Source organism: Molossus molossus, unplaced genomic scaffold (assembly GCF_014108415.1).
Source record: "Molossus molossus isolate mMolMol1 unplaced genomic scaffold, mMolMol1.p scaffold_m16_p_6, whole genome shotgun sequence".
Taxonomy (NCBI): domain Eukaryota; kingdom Metazoa; phylum Chordata; class Mammalia; order Chiroptera; family Molossidae; genus Molossus; species Molossus molossus.
In genome coordinates, this window is record NW_023425399.1 from 8,972,976 (window position 1) to 8,999,821 (window position 26,846).

The 26,846-nt window shown below is 42.4% G+C and overlaps 1 protein-coding gene across 10 annotated transcripts in view; it reads right to left on the reverse strand.

Annotated features, from left to right (window-relative positions):
* SLC9A8 (solute carrier family 9 member A8) overlaps nt 1-19,578 on the reverse strand; it is a 73,258-nt gene extending 53,680 nt beyond the window's left edge. For 4 of the 10 annotated variants that reach the window (XR_004957017.1, XM_036244092.1, XM_036244093.1 and 1 more), the window contains exons 1-3: nt 19,489-19,578; nt 17,463-17,641; nt 10,321-10,401 (exon numbers count right to left, since the gene is read on the reverse strand). Coding sequence is in view for 7 of the 10 variants with exons in the window: in XM_036244092.1 (XP_036099985.1) it covers nt 10,321-10,401; nt 17,463-17,641; nt 19,489-19,502 (274 nt within the window). In the remaining 3 variants the exon portion in view is untranslated. Of the gene's footprint in view, nt 1-2,769; nt 2,925-4,022; nt 4,151-6,325; nt 6,401-7,379; nt 7,477-8,582; nt 8,656-10,320; nt 10,404-17,462; nt 17,642-19,488 lie in introns of those variants that run through there. The other 6 variants (XM_036244096.1, XM_036244100.1, XM_036244094.1 and 3 more) reach the window with 6 other exon arrangements.
* Nucleotides 19,579-26,846: the final 7,268 nt, after the last annotated feature.

The window sequence follows — 26,846 nt, forward strand, 5'->3', positions numbered from 1 at the left end:
ACATTGAGTGGCTGCCACCCGCACGACCAACCAGGACCAGGGAAAAACTGCAACTGAGGTACGTGCCCTTAGTGGGAACCGAACCTGGGTCTCTCTGGACCGCAGGCTGATGCTCTAACCGCTAAGCCAAACTGGCCAGGGCTGCCTCATTCCTTTTAACAGTTCTACAGTGTAACATAAAAATGCCACAGATTCACCCTGGCCGGTTTGGCTCAGCGGTTGGAGCATCGGCCTGTGGACCAGAGAGTCCCAGGTTCAGTTCCTGCTAGGGGCATATACACACCCCCCCCAAAAGAAATTGCCACAGATCGAATAGCTATTTCTTCAAAGAAGATATACAAACGACCAAGAAGCACATGAAAAGATGCTTAACATTAGTCATCACGGAAATGCAAATCAAAACCACAATGAGATACCTCTTCATATTCACTAGGATGGTTATAATTTTAAAAATGCAGAAAACAAGTGCTGGCAAGGCTATAGAGAAACTGGAACCCTCCTACATTGCTGGTGGCATTGTAAAATGGTGCAATTGATGTGGGAAAGCAGTTTGGCAGTTCCTTGAAAATTTAAACTGAGTTACCACAGGACTCAGGAATTCCACCAAGACAACTTAAAACATACTTTCCTACAGAAACTTGTACGTGGATGTTCATTAACAGCATTATTCTTAATAGCCCAAAGGTGGATACAACCCAAATGTCTATCAACTGATAAATGGATAAACATTGTAGTATATCCACACAATGGAATATTACCCAGCAATAAAAAGGAATGAAGCACTCCTGGCTGGTGTGGCTCAGTAGACTGAGTGTCATCCCATGGACTGAGAGGTCCCAGTCTGATTCCCAGTCAGGGGGCACATGCTGAGTTATGGGTTTGATCCCCAATGGGGGTGTTTCTCTCTCACATCAATATTTCTCTCTCCCCCCCTTCCTCTCTCTCTAAAAAAAATCAATAAATACACACACACATATATAAATAAGGAATGAAGCACTAATTCATGCAGTAATATGGATGAATCTTGAAAACATACTAGGTGAGCCCTGGCCGGTTTGGCTCAGCGGTTAGAACGTCGGCCTACGGTGCAGAGAGACCCGGGTTCGGTTCCCGCTGAGGGCACGTACCTCGGTTGCAGTCTGTCCCCGGCCCTGGTTGGTCATGCAGGTGGCAGCCACTCGATGTGCCCCTTCACATCGATGTTTCTCTCTCTCTCTCTCTTCTTCTCTCTCCCTCCCGCTCTATCAGAACAAAGGATGGAAAAAATGTCCTTGGGTGAGGATAAAAAAAAAAAGAAAACATACTAAGTGAAAGAAGTCAGACACAGAAGACATCTTTTGTAATCCATTTATATGAAAAGTCCTGAAAGGTAAATCTATAGAGACAACTTAGTAGTTGCTAAAGGGGAAATGGGACATGGGAGTTACTATAAATGAGTAGAGGGTTTCTTTTTGTAGTGACAAAAATGTTCTGGAATTAGATGGTGGTGGTGGTTGCACAACCCTGTGACTATACCAAAAAGCAATGCATTGTACATTTAGAGACTGTGAAGTTTATGGTATACAAATTACATTTTACTTTTTTTTAAGTCACTTTTAAAAAATATGTTTTTATTGATTTTAGAGAGAGAAGAAGGAAGAGGGAGGGCAAGAGAAACATGGATGTGAGAGAGAAACATCAATTGGTTGCCTCCCATATACACCCTGACTAGGGTAACCCGAAACTTGGGTGTATGCTCTGACCAGGGAGACTAACTGGCAAAGTTTCGGTACACGGGACAACACTCCACCAACAGAGCCACACTGGCCAGGACAAAAACCATTCCCCCAATGATGGCATCTCCAACTGTTTGCTATTAACACTGGCGCTGCAGTGAACATGCTTGTGCATGCCCCTTGTTAAGAGTGTTGCCTTAAAGTGGATCCAGAGACAATGAATGGCATGAGCTTTTTTATCTCTGAAAATGTTGCCAAATTGCTCTCCAAAATGGCAGTACTGCTTTCTACCAGAGCAATCCCCACGTCCTCACCAACCCCCTCATCATCAGGCTTGAAACATTTCTGCCAATATGGAGAGCAAGAAACTGCACTTGAGGGTTCAATTTGCATTTGCAGTCCATCTGCCTTCGGTAATCATTCCTGAATAGTAGGAAAGTTGAACGGCTCTTCGTGGTTTCAGATTTCACATTTAAAGCTAGTGTTTTTCTGCTCTACTAAAACTTCAATTTGCTTTTTCCCTTGTAAATGTACACCAAATTTTAATAGCATGATTAACACTTGTAACTACACATGAAGCAGTAACATTTGAAAATCAGTAATTATTCTATTGCCCAAGCTTGTTTTTATATTATTTATGAGGCATTAGAAAGCTTTGTAATATACGATATTATTACTACTAGTCTTATTATTATTATTGCTTGAGTAATCCTTTTGAGAAATCCTAGAACTAAACTGTGGTGCAGCATTAAATTGGCAAACTATTCTTTTACCTTTTGAGATTGAGGTCCAACATTAGGAGAAATTAATTTATACCACACAACCGGCCATCAGATAGAAATAATGCCCTAGATACAATTTTCTATATTCCTATCAGTAAAAAGAATTTGAGCATGCCCTTTTGAGTTACAAATGTTTATTATAAAACAGTGCTACTATATTTTAGAACACAAAAAATATGAATTGTAAAAAAGTGAGATTAAAATTAAATAGAAACATAAATTCTACTATTTTCTTTTGCCCCCCTGCCCCCAATGGATCTTCATGCACTCACCTCATTATGGACACTGCTGGATTAAATCAAAACATCGGGAACAATTAGTAATTATTTGTTGAGCCCTGGCCGGTTTGGCTCAACGGTAGGTGCACTGGCCTGCGGTCTACAGAGACCGGGGTTCGATTCCCGCTAAGAGCATGTACCTTGGCTGTAGTTTGTCCCCGGCCCTGGTTGGGTCGTGCGGGTGACGGCCACTCAATGTGTCCCTTTCACGTTGATGTTTCTCTCTCTCTCTTCCTTTCTCTCCCTCCTGCTCTATCTGAATAAAAAATGGAAAAATGTCCTCGGGTGAGGATAAAGAAAAAAAAATTTAAATAAATAAATAAATAATTATTTGTTGAATCTCTTCTCCCAGGATTTGTCACTTTAACTAATTTCTAATCCTCAAGAGAATGTTGCGGGTAGGAAGGCTCAGAGAGTTTAAGAAGCTCATCTGACAGCTCAGGACCAGCCAGTGACATTGGACTGAGTACTTCCCTGGTACATTCTACCACCTCATGAGGCTGGCCTACCACGACCACTGTAAAACAACAGTGTTCCTGATAATTAACATTTCAGGAAAATGCTTAAAATGCATTAAGTATAATAACCAGGTTACAGAATAGTATGTAGAACATGATCCTAGTTCCCTTAAAGTATATATTTGCCCACATATATTTATTTGCACTGTGTTAAAAATAAACACACTGAAACACAGTGCCAGGCACCATGCCAATGTATAAAATATACATTACTTAGCTCATTCTCACAATTAGCCTATAAGGTAACAAACTACAATAATATAGATGATAACATTAACAGCAGCAGCCAACATTTATTGATTGCTTAGAGGCTAGGCTAAGGGATTTCCACATTTCACTCTGTTTAGTGCTTGTAATCTGGAAGTGAAGGCACTGTCACTCACATTTTACATATAAGGAAACTGAGGCTAAGACCCAACCACACTTAGCTAGTAAACAGCATATCTGGAATTGTTTTAAAAATAAGTTATTTTCTTCTCATGTAATTATGTAACAGATGCGTATAGTACAAATTTAAAGGTACAAAACAGTATTCAGTGAAACTTAAGTCTCCCTCCCATCCCCGTTCCCTTTTCTCCTTCCCAGAGGCCAGCAGTGTTATCAGTTTCTTGGTTACATAGGATGTTTTCTCTGAGAGTGTCCATACATTTAAAATCGTGTATGCACGTACAAAATAACTTTTAAGACAAATGGTAGTATGATATTCACTGTTCTTTGTCTCTGACTCACACTGTATCTTGGAAACCATTCCACACCGACACAGAAAGGGCTCCCCGCTTCTTGTTTTGCTCTGTGGGACACAAGCTGCCAGCCAGCAGTGCTGAGACGGCCTCTTACAGACGGAGCTGAGGCACCTGCTGGAGGTGACATCCTGTGAGGAATGGAGCCCTCCTCCAGGATACAGTACACTCTCTAAACAGACGGCCATATATGGTGGTACGTCCCCAACAGGTAAGCATGGGGACAGCGCACAATAAATAGATGTGGTCCCACTCAACACCCCTCAAGGACTCACGTGGGAGTGGGGATACCTACTTGGGGAATTTCTGCTTCCTTAGCCTAGAACTTTAGGCTCAATTAGTTGAAAGGGCATTTCCACCAGGGTTCACATAGTAAGAGTTACAATGGCTGCTGCCCAGTCACTGGGTTCTTTGTGCCAATAGACCAGTGGGCCTAGAAACAGGCTACCACACTGGCAGGAATGATTGACCCTGATCATCATAAGGACATAGATCTACTACATAATCGGGCAAAAAGGAATATAACTGCTTATGTAATGCTTTTCAACTATAAATGATTTATTGAAAATACTTTAAAATATTGTCAGCATGTTCTGTCTGCTATAATTATAGAATCAAGTTATATTGCAATAAGGTAATTTTGAAAATCCAGTCCTTGATCCTGCTGCTCATGTAAAGCATCTATGACTCCAAAGAATCTCTAAAAGACAGAAGACCTGCCAATAAGATAGGAATTAGTACCTCAGGGTTGTCAGTCTGTTTTCTGGGAGAAAGGCTGTTTAAATGTTTTGTTTTTTCTAATCCTCAATGGAGGACATTTTTCCATTTTTGTTCAGATAGAGTGGGAGGTAAAGAAAGGAAGAGAGAGAGAGAGAAACATCGACGTGAAAGGGACACACTGAGTGGCTGCCTCCCGCACAACCCCAACCAGGGCCTGGACGAATCGCAACTGAGGTACACGCCCTTGCCCGGAATTGAACCCGAGACTCGTTGGTCCGCGGGCCAACGCTGTAACCACTGAGCCAAACTGGCCAGGGCTAAATGTTTTGTTTTTAAAGTACCTGACTTCTTCAAAGGAATGGTATTCCTTACTAACCCACAGAGAACATTTATACGGTGAAAGAGGAAATTTGTAGAAATTAGCCCCAATACAGCCAGTTTCAAAATGCAATTCTTCAACAAACTTTTTTCTTTTAAAATTTAGACTCCCTCACTATTCTGGCATATAGCTGGAAGATTTAAGTATAAAAGACAGCTTAGAGATGATAAAATGCTGACACAAGAGAAAATGATCATAAAACTAGAAAAGGCAAAGCAAGACTCCAGGCAAAAGTAGGTAGTTATTACACATGGAGCACACAGTTAGCTAATGGCAGCAAAACAGCAACATGACGTTCCAAGGATAAATTAGCACTTCTAATCCATGCTTCTAGAAATAAGGAGGCTGAAAATCTGTGTTAACACTTCCTTAGACTGTGACAGCCTGGAAAATCCTCAGTCTAATGTAATCATTTTGTCGGTCTGACAACGAGTTTGGGCCTCTAAGACAGCTACTCTAATACCAACACACAAATGCCTGTTTCTTCTCTAATAAATCAAAGCACCTCAGATTCGGGGAGTTACCTGTGAGACAGCTTAAGCTGTATCAGTGTTAGACTCTAAGAGTCTAAAAATAATAAAAGTTCCTGGCCAGTGTGGCTCAGTGGATTGAGTATCTTCCCATGGACTGAGAGGTCCAGGTTCGATTCCAGGACAAGATACATGCCTGGGTCATGGGCTCAAACCTCAGTGAGGGGTATGTAAGAGGCAGCAGATTGATGTTAATCTCTCTCTCTCTCTCTCTCAAAAATAAAAAATAAAAAAACACTTTAAAAAAGTGTTTAAAAAAATTAAGTAATGGCCCTAGCCAGTTAGGCTCAGCGGTAAGAGTGTCGGCCCGCGGTCCAGAGAGACCCGGGTTCGGTTCCCACTAAGGGCACGTACCTCGGTTGCAGTTTGTCCCTGGCCCCAGTTGGGGTCGTGTGGGTGGTGGCCAGTCGATGTGTCTCTCTCACATTGATGTTTCTCTCTCTCTCTTCCTCCCTCTCTCCCTCTAGCTCTATCTGAACATAAATGTGAAAAGTGTCCTCGGGTGAGGATAAATAAATAAATAAATAAATAAATAAATAAGTAAATAAAGCAATGAAAGCTGTTACAGTTAGGAGCCTCCCTTTAAGTTTCCTTTAAAACCATTTTTTATAACTTAAGTACAATTAGAATATAATTACTCTATTTGCTTTTTTCCAGAATTACCGTTAGTCAATAACTCAGGAACTGAGTGATCTCTCATCATCTTCCACTCAAAATTCCCATCAACAAAAAAGAGCACTACACTTAAAAAAAAAATTAAAATCCTTTAGTCAAAACAAGGCATTGCTATAAGTAAGAACACAGATATAGTTAAGGTTATGACAGGGGGTATTTTTGTGTATCCTATTCACTCAATATAAGTTAAAACCAGGTTTTCTAACAGCGGTGTTCAGGCTAAACCGTGGCATTGGAAAGTCACATTTCCAGCCTTTGCTTACTCCCATTCTGGCCTTTCTATGCTCTAAAATAAAGGGTGGGGGGGAAAATCTACTACTGTTTTTGCTATACACAACAGAGGATAGTGGACAATATAAGAATTTCACTTTTTTTCTTTATAAATTTCAGCCTCAAATCTGTGAACACTAAATCAGCACTAAATGGCCAATGAAAATAAATATGTGAACTTAAATAATACATGGAAAGAAAAGTAAAAAGAAACAAACACAAAGAAATTATTTAACTCAAACCAAATAAAGTAATCTAATCGATATATATGCCTACAAATGCTGTGGAAGAGAATGAAGCATGATATAGTTAAATTTGTCAATGAAAAGGATTTCCCTTTTTCTTTATTTTATTTTTATCTTTATTGCTGAAAGTATTACAGGTGTTCTTCCCCTTTTTCCCCATTGACCCCCTCCTCCCTGCCCCCACCCCCCTCCTGCTTTCCCCAAACTACTGTCTGTGTCCATTGGTTACGCATATAGGATTTCCCTTTTTCTGTATAGCTGTTTAACTGTGCAAAAATTTTATTTTAAAAAAGAGGTCCAAACTACATCATTTCATATAGTATAGAAAGTATATGAAAGCCCTGAATACAGGCCAAGGAACTATCTTTAGAACTTCATGTTGATACTAATTTTTATAAAGAAAGAAAAAAGTCTCAAGATTCATTTTAAAATACAATAAAATATAAGGGAGAAAATGTGCTTTTACAGTGCAGATAAGTCCTTTCCTATACCAACAATTTCTTAGGAATTCTGAAGAAATTTCTTACCTATCGCTCAAAAGGCCAAGAACGTCTCTGAATGACTGTGGACTTCTGTAACTTCTGGCTAGAAGAGGTAGGCTAGGAAATTTATCCCTGAAAGAATGAAAACCCCATTCTCTCTGGCAGCTTCATCTAGATTATTTTTTGGAACAAAAGTTGGAAATTCTTGAAATGGTGAATATCTCAGTATTTTGTTACACTTTGCTCCAGTAGTACAAAAGTTCTCCTTCAATTTACATAACTTTATGAAATGCAGAACTATTTTGATAGCTTTGTCAGCTTTTCTAACTTTTAACCAAATGTCCTCTAATATAATAAAAACTACTTTCTGACCCCAGCGCTCTTCCTGGAAGTGCTCTTAGTGTTCCAAGCACCCTAGTCAGCAAGTAATTATTGAAAGCATGACTTACTCTCCATCACCCCTCCCAAGACCTGGCTGTACAGATTATAGTAATTTCTGCATTTATCAGTGAAGAAATGAATCCTGTGGATAGAGAGCCTTGGCTGACCCCCAACACCATTCACCCCCATGCCCAGTTCTGGGGTAGCCAAGGGGTCAAAGTTCATCTACAGTTTCTGGTGGAACCAGAGAGAAGAGGAAGCCACCTTTCCCACTGTGCTTGCCACTGTGAAGACAGTAAGCCTGAAGCTATGAGGGCTCACCACATGGACAGAGCCTGCCCAAAAGTGAAGCCAAAACAAAGGGAAGCACTGTGGAAAAATGGAGAAAAACTCAGTGCAGGAGACTTGACCCAGTTAAGTCTGAAGCTAGCACCACCTGTGGTTTTTTGGGTTCTATGAGCCAATAGATGTGTAACTTCATCCCCACCAATTTATTTCCTTTGAGTCCATTTGAATTGATTTTGTCCTTTGAATGGAAAGAGTTCTATCCCGTATCAGTTAAGATGTTTTTGGCTGCAAGTAAAAGAATACCTGACTAAAAAATGGTTTAAACAATAGATGTTTATCATCTCATATAATAGGCAGCTCAGAGATAGGTAGCTTTCAATTCAACAAAACAAAAATGCAGTCCAGACTAGGCTTCTCATCTGTCCCCTGGCAATCCTTAGCATTCTGGCTTTTGTCTTTGAGCCACAGTGACAGCAAGATGGCTACCAGTACTCCAGGCAGCCTATCCTCATATAATAGCTCAAAGAAAGGGAAGATTACTCTTTTTATCAGAGAGGAAAAGATTTTTCCCAGACCCACCAGTGAGCACCCTTCCCCTTGGTCTCACTGGCCAGAACTGGATTTCACACTTCCTTGCTGCCTCCATCCCTCTCTGGCAAAGGAGAATAAAATTATGATGATGTTGAAGGCCAGTCTTGAGCTGGAGGAGCCGATCTTCCTTGAGCACATTTCGGCAAGACACCTGATCAATATAGAGGTTCTACTTTCAAGGAAGAAGGAAAGAGAGGGCTCTTGGGTAGGCAACCACCAATGTATGTTGTAGGTCCTAATATAAGCACCGGTAGCCACTGATCTGCCCTGCAGTAACCCACATGTTAAAGAGACAGTGAAGAATTTGACATTCCAAACCAAATGATAAGAACCATCATTTTAATTTCCATGTGCACACACCTAAATACACACCAACTATATTTATTATTCTTACGAAACTATGAAAACTGACTGCAAAACTGTAAATTCCTTGGAATAGCTTTTTTAAAGTCTTTACTGAAATGCCCCAGAATAATAGGTATTAGCTATGTACCTATTTTCAACATGCCCAATATCAGGAAAGAGATGTTAATGAATGACCCTCCCATTCTTAGAGCACTAAGGCTATACTGTTAGCTAAGGTTGTTGGAATCTGCCGGGATGCACAGCTGAAGAGCCTGCTAAATAGAGAACAGGATCTCCTTTGAGCAAAACTGGTTTCCAGCTCTTTACCGAAGATCAATTCTATACAGTGGTGCCTCTTCCTTAAAATATGGCATCTCTGGGGGTCATGAGGCTTAAGTGAGATGGCAGCGTGAAAGCTCATAGGCCAGAACTTGTACTGTGAAGGGCGGGGACAATATAGTAGGGGCTGAACCACTGCAGTAGGAATGCAGATGGTGACAGAGGGGAGGAGAAAGAACAAACTCTGAGAGTTCATTTCCAAAGCTAACCTAAAACACAGCTATACTGTGAAAGAATTACTAAATATACTAAACAAGATCTACAAGGCAAAGAAAATTAACTTAAAGCATCAGCGATAAGAAAAAATTAAATATCATCAGTAGGCCCGTAAGTAACTACAATAGAATCTGATGAGAGCTTTAGCTGAACTTAGTAAAACCTTACTTACTATGCCTTAAGCATCCACCCACATTTTCCACTTGATCTTAATACATACTGAAAATAAGGTCTCTGCTTCTTCCTCCACTAACCACTTCAATGAACGTGTGTGCATGTGAGCTCACACCTGTTATTATGCCAATTCATTCACTCTAAATAGAGGCTAATTATCTTAAGAGTTCACTGCCACAGGAAACGAGAGAAATTCGGGGTAGAATGGAATGCTCTCTGAAGACTGTTAGATCTGACTCTGGTTAAAGTGTGTCATTTCTCACTAAACTGCAAAGTGAGAGCCTCTCTTGGCTGTACAATTCAGTGACACTATGAATTAAAGTGTCAGTGACATGCCTTAGTTCAGCTGGATGCCAGCATAGCCTAGTAGCAGAGCTCAATGTGCCCCAATGTGTTTGTTCTAGAAGTAGAAAAGACCTTCGAGCTGTACAAAGGGGCTTCTATGTGACCTTCATAAGGTCATCACCCCTCTCTGTGGCACAGTGTCCTCACCTGTAAAATGGGATCATAACACCCTCATGGCAGGTTGCAGTGAGGATTAAATGAGATCAGGTATGTGCCACATCTCTTGTGGTTCCTGGCAGTAGGAGGCACTAAAAAAATGATAGTTTTTGCTACTGCTTTTATTATAGACTCACCAATAAGCACTTACCTAAAGAAACAACGGCAACGCTCTCTGGCAAGAAATGTAATCTGTATCGAATCAGTAAATGCACCAATATGATGCAGATAGCTGTGGGGAAAACAAGACATTGTTAAAACAGCACATTTTTAAACAATAAACACCAAGTTCAAAGCAACAGTTACTTCTGTAGGGCTGCCAGGGAAATGGATAACTGTCAGTGATACTGTAAACTTCGGTGGAATTTTCAATCTCTTCTTTTTTTTAAAAAATTTTTTTCTTTATTGATTTGAGAGAGAGGAAGGGAGAGGGGGAGAGAGACAGACACATCGATGAGAGAGGACATTTATTGGCCGCCTCCTGCATGCCCCTACTGGGGATCAGGCCCACAACCTGGGCATGTGCCCTGACCAGAAATTGAACCGGCGACCTCTTGGTGCATGGGTTGACACTCAACCACTGAGCCACACCAGCTGGGCTCAATATCTTATTCTTTTTTTTTTTTTATCCTCACCTGAGGACATTTTTCGATATTTTGTTCAGGTAGAGTGGGAGGGGGAAAGAGAGAGAAACATCGACGTGAAAGGGACAAATCAAGTGGTTGCCACCCGCATGACCCAACCAGGGCCAGGGCTGGGGACAAACTACAACCGAGGTACGTGCCCTTAGGGGGAACCAAACCCGGGTCTCTCTGGACCACAGGCCGACACTCTAACCGCTGAGCCAAACTGGCTAGGGCTCAATTTCTTATTTCTTAAACTGGATGTAGACTCACAGTGTCTATAACATTTTCTTCATGCTTCCTTACATCTAAGAGCATCAGACATCTAATTTTGTTCTAAACATTATACAACCATTTAAAATTATTCAAACTTCCCTAATTCTCTGGTCTGCAGGCCGACGCTCTGACCGCTGAGCCAGACTGGCCAGGGCAAACTTCCCTGATTCTAAGAAATGGTCCTCAACTTTTTTGAAGTAGTCATCCACTGGAAAACTCTAAATAGTGAGGCGCAAGTCAATAAAATCAATCACTTTTATGTAATTACAACAGAATATGCTGACACAAAGTATTTCGCCACCTGGTCATTGATTTTCTTAACACAGAAAATGAGGGTGTTTTATAAACAGAACAAAGTAAATATTCTGGTTTGCTGTTAAGAACGCCAGAGACCTCAAGATGGGGTACCTGCTCTCCAGCTGGATACTGGGCCTCCCACTGGTTGAGGGCTCCCCATGAGCCAGGCACTGCAGTGAGCACTTCCAAACACTGTCTCACCTGACCCCCAACACCCCTCTTAATTAGCTATTATTACCATCATCTCCTTTGATTCTAGATGAGAAAACTGAGGATCAGAGATCAGTTCACTGGTAGGTACTGCAGGGTGGAACCAGATTTCAACCCTGTGCCCTTAACCTCGGGCACCCACCACCTCTCTCCTGGCTGTTTTCATTCCCCAGTCACCAAAATTCGAATAATGTCTGACTTTCCTCACAGAGGTGTTATCATGAAAGAAAAGAGAACAATAGAATATCAAACTATTTGAGAGGAATAAATTATTTCTGGACCCCCTCCCCAAAAGCATACTTTCTCATAAATATTCCTAAATGTAATTTCCTGGTCCAAATGTTAACGTGCACGTCTCTTTCTGCTAGGCATGTAGGTGGTGTGCCATCTCATCAATCACAGTATCATCTCAGTAATACTAAAAATAATTTTGTTGGGGTTTTTTGTAAAAAGAGATGTTTCAACAATCTGCATGGCTGTGAAATGGCCATCCTCAGAGTCTGCATTGACAAATTAGATATCTTTAGTTCCACCAAAAAGCACCAGGTGGCCAGAGAAAGGAAACAGTTGTAAATATAGAAATTTTGTCCTCCTTTCATTCTGTGCTCTAAACTGTCAATCTGTGGTGTTATTATAAATATTTAACCTAGTCAGAAAAATCCTACATTAAATACTAAGAGCAAGAAAAAAGTTCCAATGCATAATTGTAACATGTGACCAAAGCATGCCTACGGTCTAAAAGGGCAGGTTGAAAAGTAGATTGATAATAAATTAGGGAGCTGAATCAGTTTCTGCTCTTTCTTTGCACCAAGCTGGATGGAAAAAAAAGTATTTAACACATTTATTCTCATAAATCAAAGAATGATTTGCATCTTTCAGAGCAAAGGGGGAAACTATCAACAGAGGGAGCAAAATATAGGGCTCAAGGAAGGTCTTCAGCCATTAAAAAGAATAAGGTCTGAAAGAAACAACCTACAGAATAGGAGAAAATATTTGTAAATCAGATATCTGATAAGGATCTAGTATCCAAAATACATAAAGAACTCTTACAATTCAACAACAAAAAGAACGACACAATTTAAATATGAACAAAGGACCTGAACAGACACTTCTCCAAGATATATAAATGACCAATAAGCACATGAAAAGATGCTTAACATCATTAGTCATTATAAAAATGCAAATCAAAGCCACAGTGAAATAAAACTTCACACACACTAGGATGGCTATAATTAAAAAACAAAACACAACAAAGTGGAAAATAACAAATGTTGGTAAGGAAGTAAAGAAATGGGAACCCTTGGGCCTTGTTGGAGGGAATGTAAAATGGTGCAGCCAACCTCTATGGAAAAGTCTGGCAGTTCCTAAGAAAGTTACACAGAGAATAACCATTTAACCCAGCAAGTCCACTCCTAAGTATATATCCAAGAGAAATAAAAACTTATGTCCATATAAAAACATGTACACAAATGTTCATAGCACTATTTACAATAGTTAACAGGTGGAAACAACACAAATGCCCATCAACTGGTGAATGGATAAACATAATGTGGTATATCCTTACAATGGAATACAATTCAGCCATACAAAGGAGTAATTCTAATACACGCTACAACATGGGTGAACCTTGAAGACATGACACTAAGAAGCCAGACATAAAATATCATATATTATGATTCCATTTGTAGAAAATATTTTGAGTAGGCAAATTCTTAGACTAAAAGCAGAATTATATTTACCAGAGACTGGGGGCAGGGGCAAATGGGGAGTGAATGCTTTTTACTGGGTATTGAGTTTCCTTTTGAGGTGATAAAAACGTTCTGGAACTAAATAGTGATGGTTGCACAACATTGTGAATGTGGTAAATGCCACTGAATTGTACACTTTAAAGTGGTAAATTTTGGCACTGGCTGGTTTGGTTCAGTGGTTAAGAGCGTGGGCCCTCAGACCAAAGAGCTGCAGGTTAGAGTCCCATCAAGGGCATGTGCCTTGGTTGCAGTTCGTCCCCAGCCATGATCAGGGTTGTATGGGGGGCAGCTGGTCGATGTGTCTCTCTCACATCAATGTTTCTCTCTCACATCAATGTTTCTCTCTCTCTCTCTCTCTCTGTCTCGCTCTCCCGCTCTATCTAAAGATAAATGGAAAAATATTCTTGGATGAGGATTAAAAATAAATAAATAAGCTGTCCTGTGTGTTTTAAAAAAATAAAGTGGTAAATTTTGTTGTTTATTTTTACCACATACACATCCTTTAAAAAGATGATAAATAAAAAAGATGATATATATAAAAAACACTAACATAGAGCCCTGGCCAGTTGGCTCAGCGGTTGGAGCATTGGCCTGTGGACCAGAGTCCTGGGTTTGGTTCCCGCTAGGGGCACCTACCAAAAAATAAAATGAAATAATTTTAAAAAACCCCACTAACATGAAAAGATCTCCAAGACATTCTGTGAGAAGAAAAAGCAAGCTACAGGACCCCGTTTATATTAAAATAAACAAACTCCAAGCTATATATGCCTGTACGTGTGTATGTGCTCATGAATGTACAAAACTAAATACACAAATACAAATACATGTTTCCAAGTACACTTGGGGTAAGAGAAAGCAAGAAGAGACAAAAACTTCTATGTGGCATGGAAGATATGCATACCAAAAGTTAAAATGCATCCAATTTTTCATGCCTGAAGCAATAATTATGTAAATTATATTAAAACAGACATGTCCATTTTAATAACTCAATAAATTTAATGGCCCATAAAATACGTGTCAAATGATGCTAATTGCTAACTCTAGTGCAAATCAATAACAGTGACTCCGCAATGTTTCTGCAGAGTCAAAGATCAGCAAAGGTTAAGTACACATAAGTCAACTGATGACAAGTTTCTAAAAGTCAAAAGTTTTGGCATCCCTTCTCAACAAAGAGGAACACACTGTAATCCTTTCCCATCTTTATGGGACCAAATGTTACAATCTCATTTGATTTGACTAACATAGTAAACAAAAGTGGCAAGTATGTTACAGGTTAGTAGTTCCTGAAATCTAGAATGAACTATGGACTAATAATGTTTTCCCTCAGTTCAACAAAGTTCATGCATTAAATGAGTTAGCAAGTTACCTATTCACAGTATTTTTTTTTTACTTTATCAGACTTAACATCTAATCAGGAATATACAAGAACAAAGGAAATACCTTCAAATCTACTTAAAAAGAAGCATTCCATTCTGCTAAAGCATGTTGACCTACACATAAAAAGTGGAGATACCAACTCATAAACTGCCAAGAATCTGATTAGGTGAAAATGGGACCCACATGACATTAGAGGGACGCTAGAACCTAGGTTTATGATTTGTATGAAGAGAAGACAATCCAAGAGAAATATACAGCACTATTAAATACAGTTCAGACCTTTCTGGCCCCAAACATGTATTAACACTGGGCAGAATCTTGCCTGGATGAAAAAGCACATTATAAAAACCAGTTTTGTGGTCTTTGGCACAAAATAATCTTAAATGCTACACACCCTGAAAATTACTTTGAGTCTTACTTATGCTTTTCATCCTCCTGTGAAAAAAAAAGATCACAAAACAAAAGTTTTTTTCCAGGCCAGTCTTTTATATTCCCTAATATATCAAGCTGACAACAATGTAAATAAATTAAAAATACTCCAGGACTTAAGGAACTAAAGATTTCTTGATCAAGAAAAGAACAGCTTTTCTTCTTTGTATTCAGCTACTATAACAACAAAAATTAACAAAATAGGAGTCCTTGATTGTTGAAGTAATTCCCTAGAAATAGACTTTAACTACATTTACAGGGTAAAAAATTACCTGGGCATATTATAAATCTGTATGGGACACTGTACACTTGGGCATTGCTGGAGGAAATGTAAAATGGTGCAGCCAGCCTCTGGAAAAGTCTGGCAGTTCCTGAGAAAGTTACACAGAGGGTAACCATTTAACCCAGCAATTCCACTCCTATGTATATACTGTTTATCCAAAAGAAATAGAAACATGTATACAAATGTTCATAGCAGCACTATTTGCAATAGTCAATAGGTGGAAAACACAAATGCCTATCAACTGGTGAATGAATAAACATAATGTGGTATATCCTTACAATGGAATATTATTCAGCCATACAAAGAAGTAATTCTAACACATGCTACAACACAGGTGAACCTTGAAGACATGATGCTAAGTGAAAGAAGCCTGATGTAACAGTTTTGTTTTGTTTTGTTTTTTTAATCTATGAAGAGACAAGGATGAGTCGTAGGACTTTAAATTAAATCACTGTATTATTAAAATCGACTCTAAAATAGTCTGAATGCAAGGGTGAAACAAATGACCTTATCCCTCAAAAAACACTCTTAAGCCCAGCCAGTGTGGCTCAATGAACTGAGCATCCTCTCATGGACTGGGAGGTCCCAGTTAGATTCCCAGCCAGGGCACATGCCTGGGTTGTAGGGTTGATGCCCAGTAGAGGGGTGTGCAGGAGGCAATCAGTCGATGTTTCTCTCTCACATCAATATTTCTATCTCTCTCTCCCTTCCTCTCTCTCTAAAAAATAAAAATAGCCCTGGTCAGTTTGGCTCAGTGGTTAGAGCATTGGCCTGCGGTCCAGAGAGAGACCTGGGTTCGGTTCCCGCTAAGAGCGCATACCTCAGTTGCAGTTTGTCCCCAGCCCTGGTTGGTCGTGTGGGTGGCAGCCACCTGATGCGTCCCTTTCACGTCGATGTTTCTCTCTCTCTCTCCCACTCTATCTGAACAAAAAATGGAAAAATGTCCTCAAGTGAGGATAAAAAATAAATAAATACAAACATATTTTTTTAAAAAACACTCTTAATAGACATCAGAGAAATACTCTGCACCTTTAAATCCAGTTACAACTCTCACTTTTATGAAAAGATCTAATTGGTAATGTGACTAACTATCATTAAAGAAGATTGGGAAATGTAAACATGCCAACTTTGCTTTTCAAACAAGAGTTTGAACTTGGGTCAAATTCTAAGCTATTTGTTCTATAGTCAGTTAACCCAAAGTAGTTGTACAGTTTCAACTGGATTTTTTGTGTTTAACACAGCTGTCTACTGTCTATAGACTCTGGGAGGCACTGAAGTTGATGCCTTTTATCTAAACTTCTTAACCGATGTCTGGTAACCTGGGTATCAGTCACTAGTCTCCCAAACGCCAGGCAATCGCTTAACAACCTCTCTGGACCTAAATTTCCTCACCGGTTAAAGTAGGAGGTTGAACAAAATGAGACTTTAAGTTTGAGAGAGTGAATCCACTTAAAGAAAAACATTACATAAGTAAATAACAGATACGACGGAAGTCATGACCACGGTTAGTGGAATGAGAGGTTAAGGACAGCAGTGTGTTAGGGCAAGGGCACCTGGTCTTTTCCTCAGCAGCAAAACCTTTAGATAAAATTTTACACAGAAGCTTAATAGATATGAGACAAATGCTCTGATCAAAGTCAGATGCCTTCCCATCTGACTCCCCCTACCTCCTGCCACCACCACCACCACCACCACCACACACATACACTCTCACACACACACTCACACATAGACTCTCATGAGCAGAGTTTGAAATCCACTAAACGATAAGATGTTCAAGGTCCTTTCTAGGTAAAAAAACTCTTTAATTCTCTCTTCCAAAGGACATCTAAGATATTTCATAATGGGCTCTTCAGAATTGCTAAGCTCTATGATTTTATGAAAAAAAGTACTCTGCTATAATATTATGCACTGATCACTGTCCCTCAGTGTCTGCAGTGAAAACCAAATGGAGGACTTGACAAATTAAACAGTGATTTAAACCGAGTTAACCACACAGACAGCATACACAGGCACTCAAGATGGCAGACGATGGTGACTCAGCATTCACCTAGGACGAGGAGGCTGAAGAAAATAGTCATTCCACTTGACTGCTCCTCCTGCTGAGCCTGCTCCCCTGTCTGCACAGGGAGGATGGGCTTGGCAGGGGTCGGGAGCACCAGTTTCGTAGTGACAACCAGGGTAGTGTGCAGGGTGACATTGAAACCTTCATGAGTTGTGTTGGGGAACCTGTTGGAGGACACAAAAAAACAAAATTAGATAAAGGAAAAAGGGCCCCAAAGTATCAACATACAAAGACAGAGAGAACTTGGCACAGAGCTTCATAGGAATCATAAGTCTTATAACCAACAACCAGGCCTTGGCGAGAAACTGATTAAGAAAATTCCTGCCTGCTGCCACAGAATGGTACCAGTGTCCTCACTGAACGCAGCCACTTAGAGGACAGGAACAAGAGGGAATCCGGGCCTGTGTAGAAACCACATGCCGCCTGCTTTGGGGCCTTAATCGGGGATTTAAACAGAGGCAAACTGGAGTCTCATCAATTACAAGGTCCAACATTATTTACTTGGCGCCTTTATTTCTCCAGTTTACATTCTTTGCCTTGGATTATATCCACAAGTTGAAGAAGCCACCTGAATTTGCGCAATTGGTGATCTGGTTGGAATGCCCTATCCTAGTTGACAAAATCCTTCTCAGATTTCAAAAGGCTCAGTGTAACCTCCCTGTCTAATACCCCACTCCACTCCACTGCTTACGTTCCCTATGGCTCTCTCACATGTGTTGGGATTGTACACTAGTGCAATATTGATGTAATAGTCATTGTAACTGTGATTATAACAGTTAATGTTTATTGAGGCTTGCTTCATTCAGGGGCTAAGTAACATACAACTTCTCATTTAATAAGCAGAACATGCCCGAGGTGGATACTCTTACTTTCCCTTTTATACCGATGAACAACAGAGATTCAGAGAGGTTGCATAACTTGGCCAATGTCTCAGTCAGTGGCAGAACTGAGACCAAACTTGAAATCACTGGTTCATACCACTTCTTTTGCCTTCTGCTTTGTGCTGCTGAGGTACAGTTTAGTGTCTGGGACAAAGTGGATGCTTAATAAATAAGGTGACTAAAAGAAATGACCACCCAGCCAAGAGACATATCTGAAAAGTTGTCAGCTGAGGGAGCCACATTTCAACCATGGGATTCCCTGTGAGTTTTCACATATTCATTCCACAAACACAGATAAGGCATCTGTAACATGCAATACACTGTGCCCAACAGGCATGGAGATGGACTGAAGGTGGTCCTTCCCCAGAAGTACCTGGAGGACTGGACCCAGCCCACCCCCATCTCATCTTGTATGGCTAGCCCCCTTGCTCTCTACATTCCAACCACCTTGCCTGCCCTTCTGTCCCTCAAAGGCACTGAAGCCCTTCTTGTCTCTGGTCTCTTGTATTCGCTGTACCCTCGGCACTAGCACTCCTTCCTGAGTAGACTCCCCCACCCTACCACTATTTCACTTCCTTAGAGCACTGAAATCATCCTGTCTATTTATGGTCTTTTCCTACTACAAAGTAAATCTCCAGAGGGCGGCTCCTGGTCTACCTCCCTCACTACTATGTGCCCAGGGCCTGAAATATAGTAGATGGCCAACAGTTAAGGAATGAATGAAACTCAGTGAAGTCAGATGCGAAAAATGATCGTTACAGTGGAGGAGAATGGCTAATTAAGGGATGCGGGAGGAGGACTTCCCGGAGGAGGAGGCGGAACACTCCGTAATCATCCGATGACCGAAAACTGGGAAAGGGAAACGGGGTTGCGGTTGCCGCAAGAAGGCTTTCGAGGCCTGCGCTGGGCGACCGATCCCCAGGCCGAGGTTCCGACCTCAAGTAGAATGCAAGGCTGGGCTGGGCCCAGGCCCGTCCCTCCCGCCCTCCTCGCAGGGGCCAGCAAGGTCAGTCCTGGCCAACCAGCGCAAGGAGCTCCGCCTTCTGGGAACGGGGGCGGCCTGAGGCTCTAGCTGTCACCCACTGGGGCCCAGCCCTGTCGCCTCCGCCGCCCCGGAAAAGCCCACTCACTCCTCTTCCGCCATCTTCTCCCCAATCCTGCGGAGCCTCCTGACCACAGAGTTCGGCGCCGCGGGGCTAGCAGGGCCCGCTTTTGCTTCCGGCTTCCGCTGAAGGCGAGGGCGGGCCGACGGCCGTGGGCGGGGCCTCGGCCGCGCCGGGGCGGCCCTTCCGTCCCTTTGTCTCGATAGCCCGGGGTGGGAGGAGGCCTCTGGGAGGTCATTCCTGGGCTTTTCCAGGACTTCTTGACTTTTTGACTCCACGGGGTTTTTTTCGGCTTTTCCCCACCTCAGGGCGGGGACGTTTTGAGGGAAACTCTTGAGCGGTCCCTGTGATTCACCCTTATTGAATGTGGGGAAGGAAGCTTCTACCCTAGGTTGGGCAGAGGGACTCCACGGGGTGCGGGTGCGGGTGCGGGTGCGGGTGCGGGTGCGGGTGCGGGTGCGGGTGCGGGTGCGGGTGCGGGTGCGGGTGCGGGTGCGGGTGCGGGTGCGGGTGCGGGTGCGGGTGCGGGTGCGGGGTACCTTTCTCCGGTCTAAGCCTTAGTTTCTCTCAGCTGTAAAGACGACTAGCCCCCTGGCCTTTGCAGAATTGTGCAGTATTCTATCTGTAAACATTTATTGAGTTCTGATTATATGGCTATTATTAAAATAGGTGATAATGATCTAGGGGATGGATCATTGATTAATTTGATCATTGATGCCTATATGTGCCCAGCAGTGGTCTGTGGGTTGGTGATACAGGAAGGAACAAGGTGAGGTTAGAGGAGTAAGAGGGATCCCATCAGGAGAGCTGGACTAATATAATAAGGCTTTTGGATTTGACACCACCTCTGCTGCTACCTCTGTCCTGGTCCAAGCCATCTTATAACATCTGCAAAGCTGCCTAAATGGTCTCTCTGACCCTGCCATTGTTCCCACGGTCTTCCACACAGCGGGCCCCAGTGATCTTTTAAAACTCTGCCCCAGCCCTGGCCGGTTTGGCTCAGTGGTTGGAGCATTGGCCTGCAGACCAGAGTCCCAGGTTCGGTTCCCGCTAGGGGCACGTACAAAAAAAAAAAGTAAAACTGCTCAAAACCTCCACTGGCTTCCAATCTTTATCAGAGAAAAAAAAAAAAAGACAACTTGGAATATTTACAGGACTCAACCCTACTCTCTTTCCCCTTCTGAGGAGGATCCCCTCTTCCACTCTGCACTCTTTCTACTCTGGTCACAGTGGCTTTCTCCTGTGCTGAAATACACCAGGAACACTGCCACCTCTGCGCTGGCTGATCCTTTCACCTAGAATACAGTCATGTGCTGCATAATCACCATAATGACTTTCTGTCAACAACCGACCTCACATACACAGTGGTAGGCTAGGTGTGCAGTAGGCTATACCGTCTAGGTTTGTGTAAGTGTGCACTGTGATGTTTGTACAATGATGAATGACATCACCTAACGATGCATTTCTCAAAATGTATCCCCATTGTCAAGTGGCACATGGCTGTACTCCGTTGGCCCTTAGCTCCCACTTTTCCCACTTTAGGGCTTTTTGTTTAATCCTTATCTTGTCCGTTCTACCTTCCCTGACCATCCTGTTTAAAATCCAAGACCCATCCCCTTCCCTGAGTTATTTTTCACCAGAACACCAAACTTATTATGTTTTACATATATATTTGTTTATTGTTCTTCTCCCTCCATGAGCATGTAAATTTCCAGAATGAAGAGGTTTTTGTTCTGTTTTATCTCCAATGCCTAGAACAGTAGCTGGCACATAGTAGGTACTCAATAATAAATGATCACTGAATAAATAAAGACATTAGTTAACTCTAGATGTGTTAGGAAACAATAGGGTTTTGAAAAGAGGAGTGATATGACCTGACTTTTTGTTGTTGTTAACCCTCACCCGAGGATATTTTTTCCATTGATTATTTTAGAGAGACTGGAACGGAGAGAGAGAAACATCGATGTGAGAGAGACACATCTATCGGTTGCCCGCTACACATGCCCTGACCAGTCGAGACCAGGGAACAAACCTGCAATCCAGATACGTGCCCTTGACCAGGAGTCTAACCCATGACCCTTTGGTGTGCTGGCTGAGGCTCTAACCACTGAGCCACACCGGATGGGGCGTGACCTGACTTTTATTAGGACCTCTTTGACCATAAGTTGGGTGGGGCGGGGGGGGGGGTGCTTGGGGGCAAGGATGGAAGCCCTCAGATGTGCCGCGAGGCCTTTGCAATAATCTGGGTGAGAGCTGATCGCAATTTGGATTAAGGTGATACTATGGAGATGGCAGGAATGCTTGGACTCTGGGTGCATACTGAAGGTAAGATTTGCTGATGGACTGTGGCATGTAAAAGAAAGAGAGAAGTCAAGGATGACTTCCAGCTTTTGGCTGGGCAGAGAAGAGATCTGACTGGCTCAAACCCATACCTTTTTCAACTGCTATCAAAGCTAACTGAGAGAATGTGTTTAGAATCAGCCAAGGTTTTACTGAGTCCTTCCTGTGGGTGTGGTGCTGGGCTACAGTATTGTTTCCTCAATTCCTTACATTTCTTTTGAGACAGATACTACCACAATCTGTAAACTAAAGCCCAGAGAAGTCAATCACTTGCCTGAGGTCACACAGCTGGCAAGTGCCGAGGCTGTGATTCTGGCAAAGGCTGTGCTCTAAATGGGGTGAACAGCCTCTTTTTTCCCCTTGTCACAGATGAAGCCTGGCAAAAATGATTGGGATTGAGAGCTAGGTTCTCTCTGAGCCACACTTATGGACAGGGCTTGAGGTTGTCACTTTCCTTCCAGCCCCAGAAAACCCCAACTAGCTGGAGTCGAGCCCCCATGGGCAGGGGTAGGACCCTTGCATTGGACTGCAGGTCAGCCAGGATGAAAGCACGGCCCAGAATTGAGCAATGGATGCCCCATTTTATCTGCCGTCCCACCCACTGCCCTAGCCACACATCCTGTCATCAGGTCCAGGCTTTGTGGCAATCACAGACCTGCTGCCAGGAAGTAAAAGAACACCTGCTCTCAGGCCTATGAGTACATTACAGGCCCTTCTCACCTATTCCTGGGAACGAATCTAAAATCCCCGGTCATTGCCCCCTGGAAGGCAAATAAAGCCATTTGACATGCAGTTCCTGGGCTCCTGTGCCCTGCCAGGCTACAAAGGAGCTGGCGCAGGGCATGGCAGGCTCTGGTGCAAGGCAGTCCCGGCTCCCTACCCCAACGTGATCTCTGTGGGCTCTGTGACCCTGGGACCCCACAGATCCTGCAGAAACTCAAGGCCCCATCATGGTTGTGACAGAAGCCTTTGGGAGGTTTTTATAGGATTAGAGAGAAAGCTGTACCTTTGTTCTCTGTTCTCTCTGCCCTCTTATGTCTAACTTTGCCATTCAGATTTCAACTTAAATGTCACCTCCTCAGGGAGGCCCTCCATGACCACTCAGCCTAAAGCAGAGGTTGGCAAACTTTTTCTGTAAAAAGCTAGACAGTAAATATTTCAGTCTGATCTCTGTCACAACAACTCCACCGTGCTTTTACAGTGGGAAAGTCGCCATAGATTATTTCAATGGGCATGGCTATGTTCCAATAAAACTTTATGGATATTGAAATTCGGATTTCTTACCATTTTCACATGTCACAAAATATTCTTTTGATTTTTTTTTTTCAACTGTTTAAAAATGTGGAAACCATTTGTAGCTAGGGGCCATATGAAAGCAGGTGGCAGGCTGGATTTGGCCTACCATGGACAGCTGAGCCTAGTCTAGTCTTAAAATAAGTGTTTCTGAGCTACTTACCAGTATCAGACTTTTTTTACCCTTCTTCTTTCCATCCCTCCCTCTTTTCCTTCTTTCCTAAGTTTATCATCCTTTTTCCCCTCTAGTATATAAGTCCCTGAAAGCAGAGCTTATCACACTCCTGTCTATATCCTGTTCTTTATCTTTTTAAAAAAAGTTTTTTTTCTTTATTGATCTTAGAGGGAGAGGAAGAGAAAGTAGAAACACCAATGAGAGAGAACATTGATTGGCCCCCTCCTGCATGCCCCCCACTGGGGATCAGGCCCACAACCTGGGCATGTGCCCTGACCGGGAATCGAACCAGTGACCTCTTAATGCATGGATTGATGCTCAACCACTGAGCCACACCAGCCAGGCTGTTCTTTCTCTCTTTTAACATTTATTGAACACTTACTCTGTACCAGATATTATTCCAAGCACATTATGTTCAGTAATTTATTTACCTTTTATAAAAAACCCTATGAGATACTCTGATTAGCCTAATTTTACAGCTATGGAAACTCGATGTCTTGTTCATTACTCTTTCCCCCAGAGAGCTTAGAAAATGCTCGAAGCTGTCAGCAGAACAGGGGCACCAACAAAAACTTAATGCATTTGCTGTTTCAAATATGTTTTTAAAGGAAATCAAAGCAGTTACCAAATGTGTACCAGTCAGGTTTCCATCAGAGAAGCAGAACCAGGAGGAGAAATATATTAAGAGATTAATTACAAAGAACTGGCCTAAAACCATGCGGATTTTTATCTTACAGTTGTATAGGTTAGAAGTGTCATGGAGTTAAAAGCAAGGTGTCTGTAGGGCTGCTTGTGTTCCTCCTGGAAGCTCTAGGGAAGAATCTGTTTTCTTGCCTTTTCGAGCTTCTAGAGGCGCCAACATTCCATGGTTTGTGGCCACATCTCCTCTCTTCAAAGCCAACAATGAGCCTTGGCCAGTTTGGTTCAGCGGTTAGAGCATCAGCCCGCGGACCAATGAGTTGTGGTTTCGATTCTGATCAAGGGCACATACCTCGGTTGCGGTTCGTCCCCGGCCCTGGGTCCTGCAGGAGGCAACCATTCGATGTGTGTCTCTCTCCCTCCCTCTTTCTTTCTCTCCCTCCCTCACACTTTATCTGATGATAAATGGAAAAATATCCTCAGGTGGGTGAGGATTAAAAAAAAAAAAAAACAGCCAACAATGGCATTACTTCAACCTCTGCTTTGGTCATCACATCTTCTCTCTGACTTTCCTGCCTTCTTTCCTTTATAAAGAGACTTGTGATGCCCTGGCCGGTTTGGCTCAGCGGTTGGAGCGTCGGCCTGCGGTACAGAGAGACCCGGGTTCGGTTCCCGCTAAGGGCACGTACCTCGGTTGCAGTTTGTCCCTGGCCCCGGTTGGTCGTGCGGGTGGCAGCCACTCAATGTGTCCCTTAACATCGATGTTTCTCTCTCTCTCTCTTCCTCTCTCTCCCTCCCGCTCTATCTGAACAAAAAAAAAAAAAAAAGGAAAAATGTCCTTGGGTGAGGATTAAAAAAAAAAGAGACTTGTGATTACATTGAGCTCATCCTGATGTTCTCAAATTCAACTGATTAGCAACTTTAATCCCCCCTTGTCATGTGAAAGAACGTATTTGCAGGGTTTGGGGATTAGCACGTGGATATTTTGGGGGTGGGGGGCATTTCTCTGCCTACCACACTGTGGAAAATATAAGTTCTCTGTTGACCTTCCCTTCATTTATTTTTACTATTTAGTATTGTTTCATGTGGATTTACATATAAGGGAGAGCTGGGCATAACGTTTTGGTTTTTTTTACTCCTCACAGGAGGATATTTTTCTATATCTTCAGATAGAGTGGGAGGGAGAGAGAGAGAAACATTGAGGTGAGAGAGACACCTCGACTAGTTGCCTCCTGCACAACCCTGACCAGGGACGGGGACAAACTGCAACCGAGATATGTGCCCTTGACTGGAATTGAATCTGCGACTCACTGGTCTGCAGGCCGACGCTCTACTGCTGAGCCAAACCAGCCAGCGCAAGGGCATACTTTTTTTTTTATAGCTGTGGACTTTAATGTTTTAATCTAGTCCTGGCCACTTGGCAGGTAACAGGCACTAAAATTACTGGGCAGAAATGAAAAATCTGGGCTTGTAGAATTCAGTGGAGTCAAGTGCAAAAGATACATCTGAGAGAGTTTGTGAAGAAATACAGATTCCAGTCCTATCACAGCCCTCCCGGATCTCCAGTGTCCGGATCTCACATCATAGCAGACATCATAGCAGACTGTTGGTGACCGCTCATAACTCCCTGGAGGGGCCTACTGCTCTAAGCACTTCTCTGAGCACAGGACAAGCCAGCGTTACTGGGATGCTGATGTTCCCAGAACAGCCCTCAACCAATGACTGACAGAAGTTGAAGGACAAGTACCTCCAGTCCCTTGCCCCTTGGGTGGGACAACTCTGAGGTGCATGTTCTAAACAGTTTCCCAGAGTTTCAGCTGCCCAGAAGGGTGACCCACTTGACAGCACATTTAGGAAACAGAAACCCAGCACAAAATAGAAACAACTGGAATTCCCGGGTGATAGTGAAGGAAGATCCCAGAGAGGGTAACCAGTCAAGATTCCAGCACGTCTGAAGGCCCCAGGGAGATTCCTCCAAAAAAGGTAAATGAATACCATTTCTGAAGCATTGGACGATGTTGAACGGCCACTTGGACCACTGGCAAAAGTTTAAAGTTGAACTGAAAACAAATACTGAGGAATTGAGGTCCGCTCGGGGTGGGGAAAGGGGACAAGACAATTATTAACTCAAGGAAAACTATAAAGCTGTGCAGGAAAGCAAAGGACACCATAGTTTACCATGGAGCGCGGCTACGAATGGCATTTGCATGGTCACGATTATGTAAACAGTAAATGTTGATCTCACCAAAACTATCACAGTCTTGACAGGATGGGGGGTGGGGGAAGGGTATGTGTACGTGCTGGGGTCAAGTGTAGGGAAGGAAAGAGAGGAGGACCCTCATATCCTGTAGTGGGAAAGACGATTAGACTGGAAAATTTAGAAATGGAAATAGAAGCCTATTATTTAGAGACATAAAGTTAAATATCAAACATCAGTTAAAAGAGGTCAAAGTGGTTGTCTTTGGGAAGGGAGAGGTGGGAGGAGGGAGTGAAGTGGAGATTTCTGTTTTTAGAAACTTTGGCTCTTCAATTTATGTGTATGCATAACCTTGATACAAATAAAACCTAAGACAAAAAGAAATAAAAATTAAATTAAATTAAAAAGGGCAGGAATAACATATTGTTGTTTTGATAACGGTTGTCTCTGAATTGTAGATCATGGGTATTCCTTTTCTTTTTATTGGTATTTAATTTTTTTTTTTCCCCTGAAAATAATATACAGCAAGGAAATGGGGGGGAGGGGTATTTTTAAAGGGAGAAAAAAAAAGGTATCCCAGGAGCAGCCTGGAAACTAGTGTTTCCATCTGTCACTAGGTCTCAAGATGGGGACAGTGGGAAGGATACAAAGGGGAAGGGGTGAGGGGCTAGGGAGGAAGAATTGACAGAGCTTGGTGACTCACGGAATAAGAAGGTGAGGCAGTGTCAAAGATGAAAATAT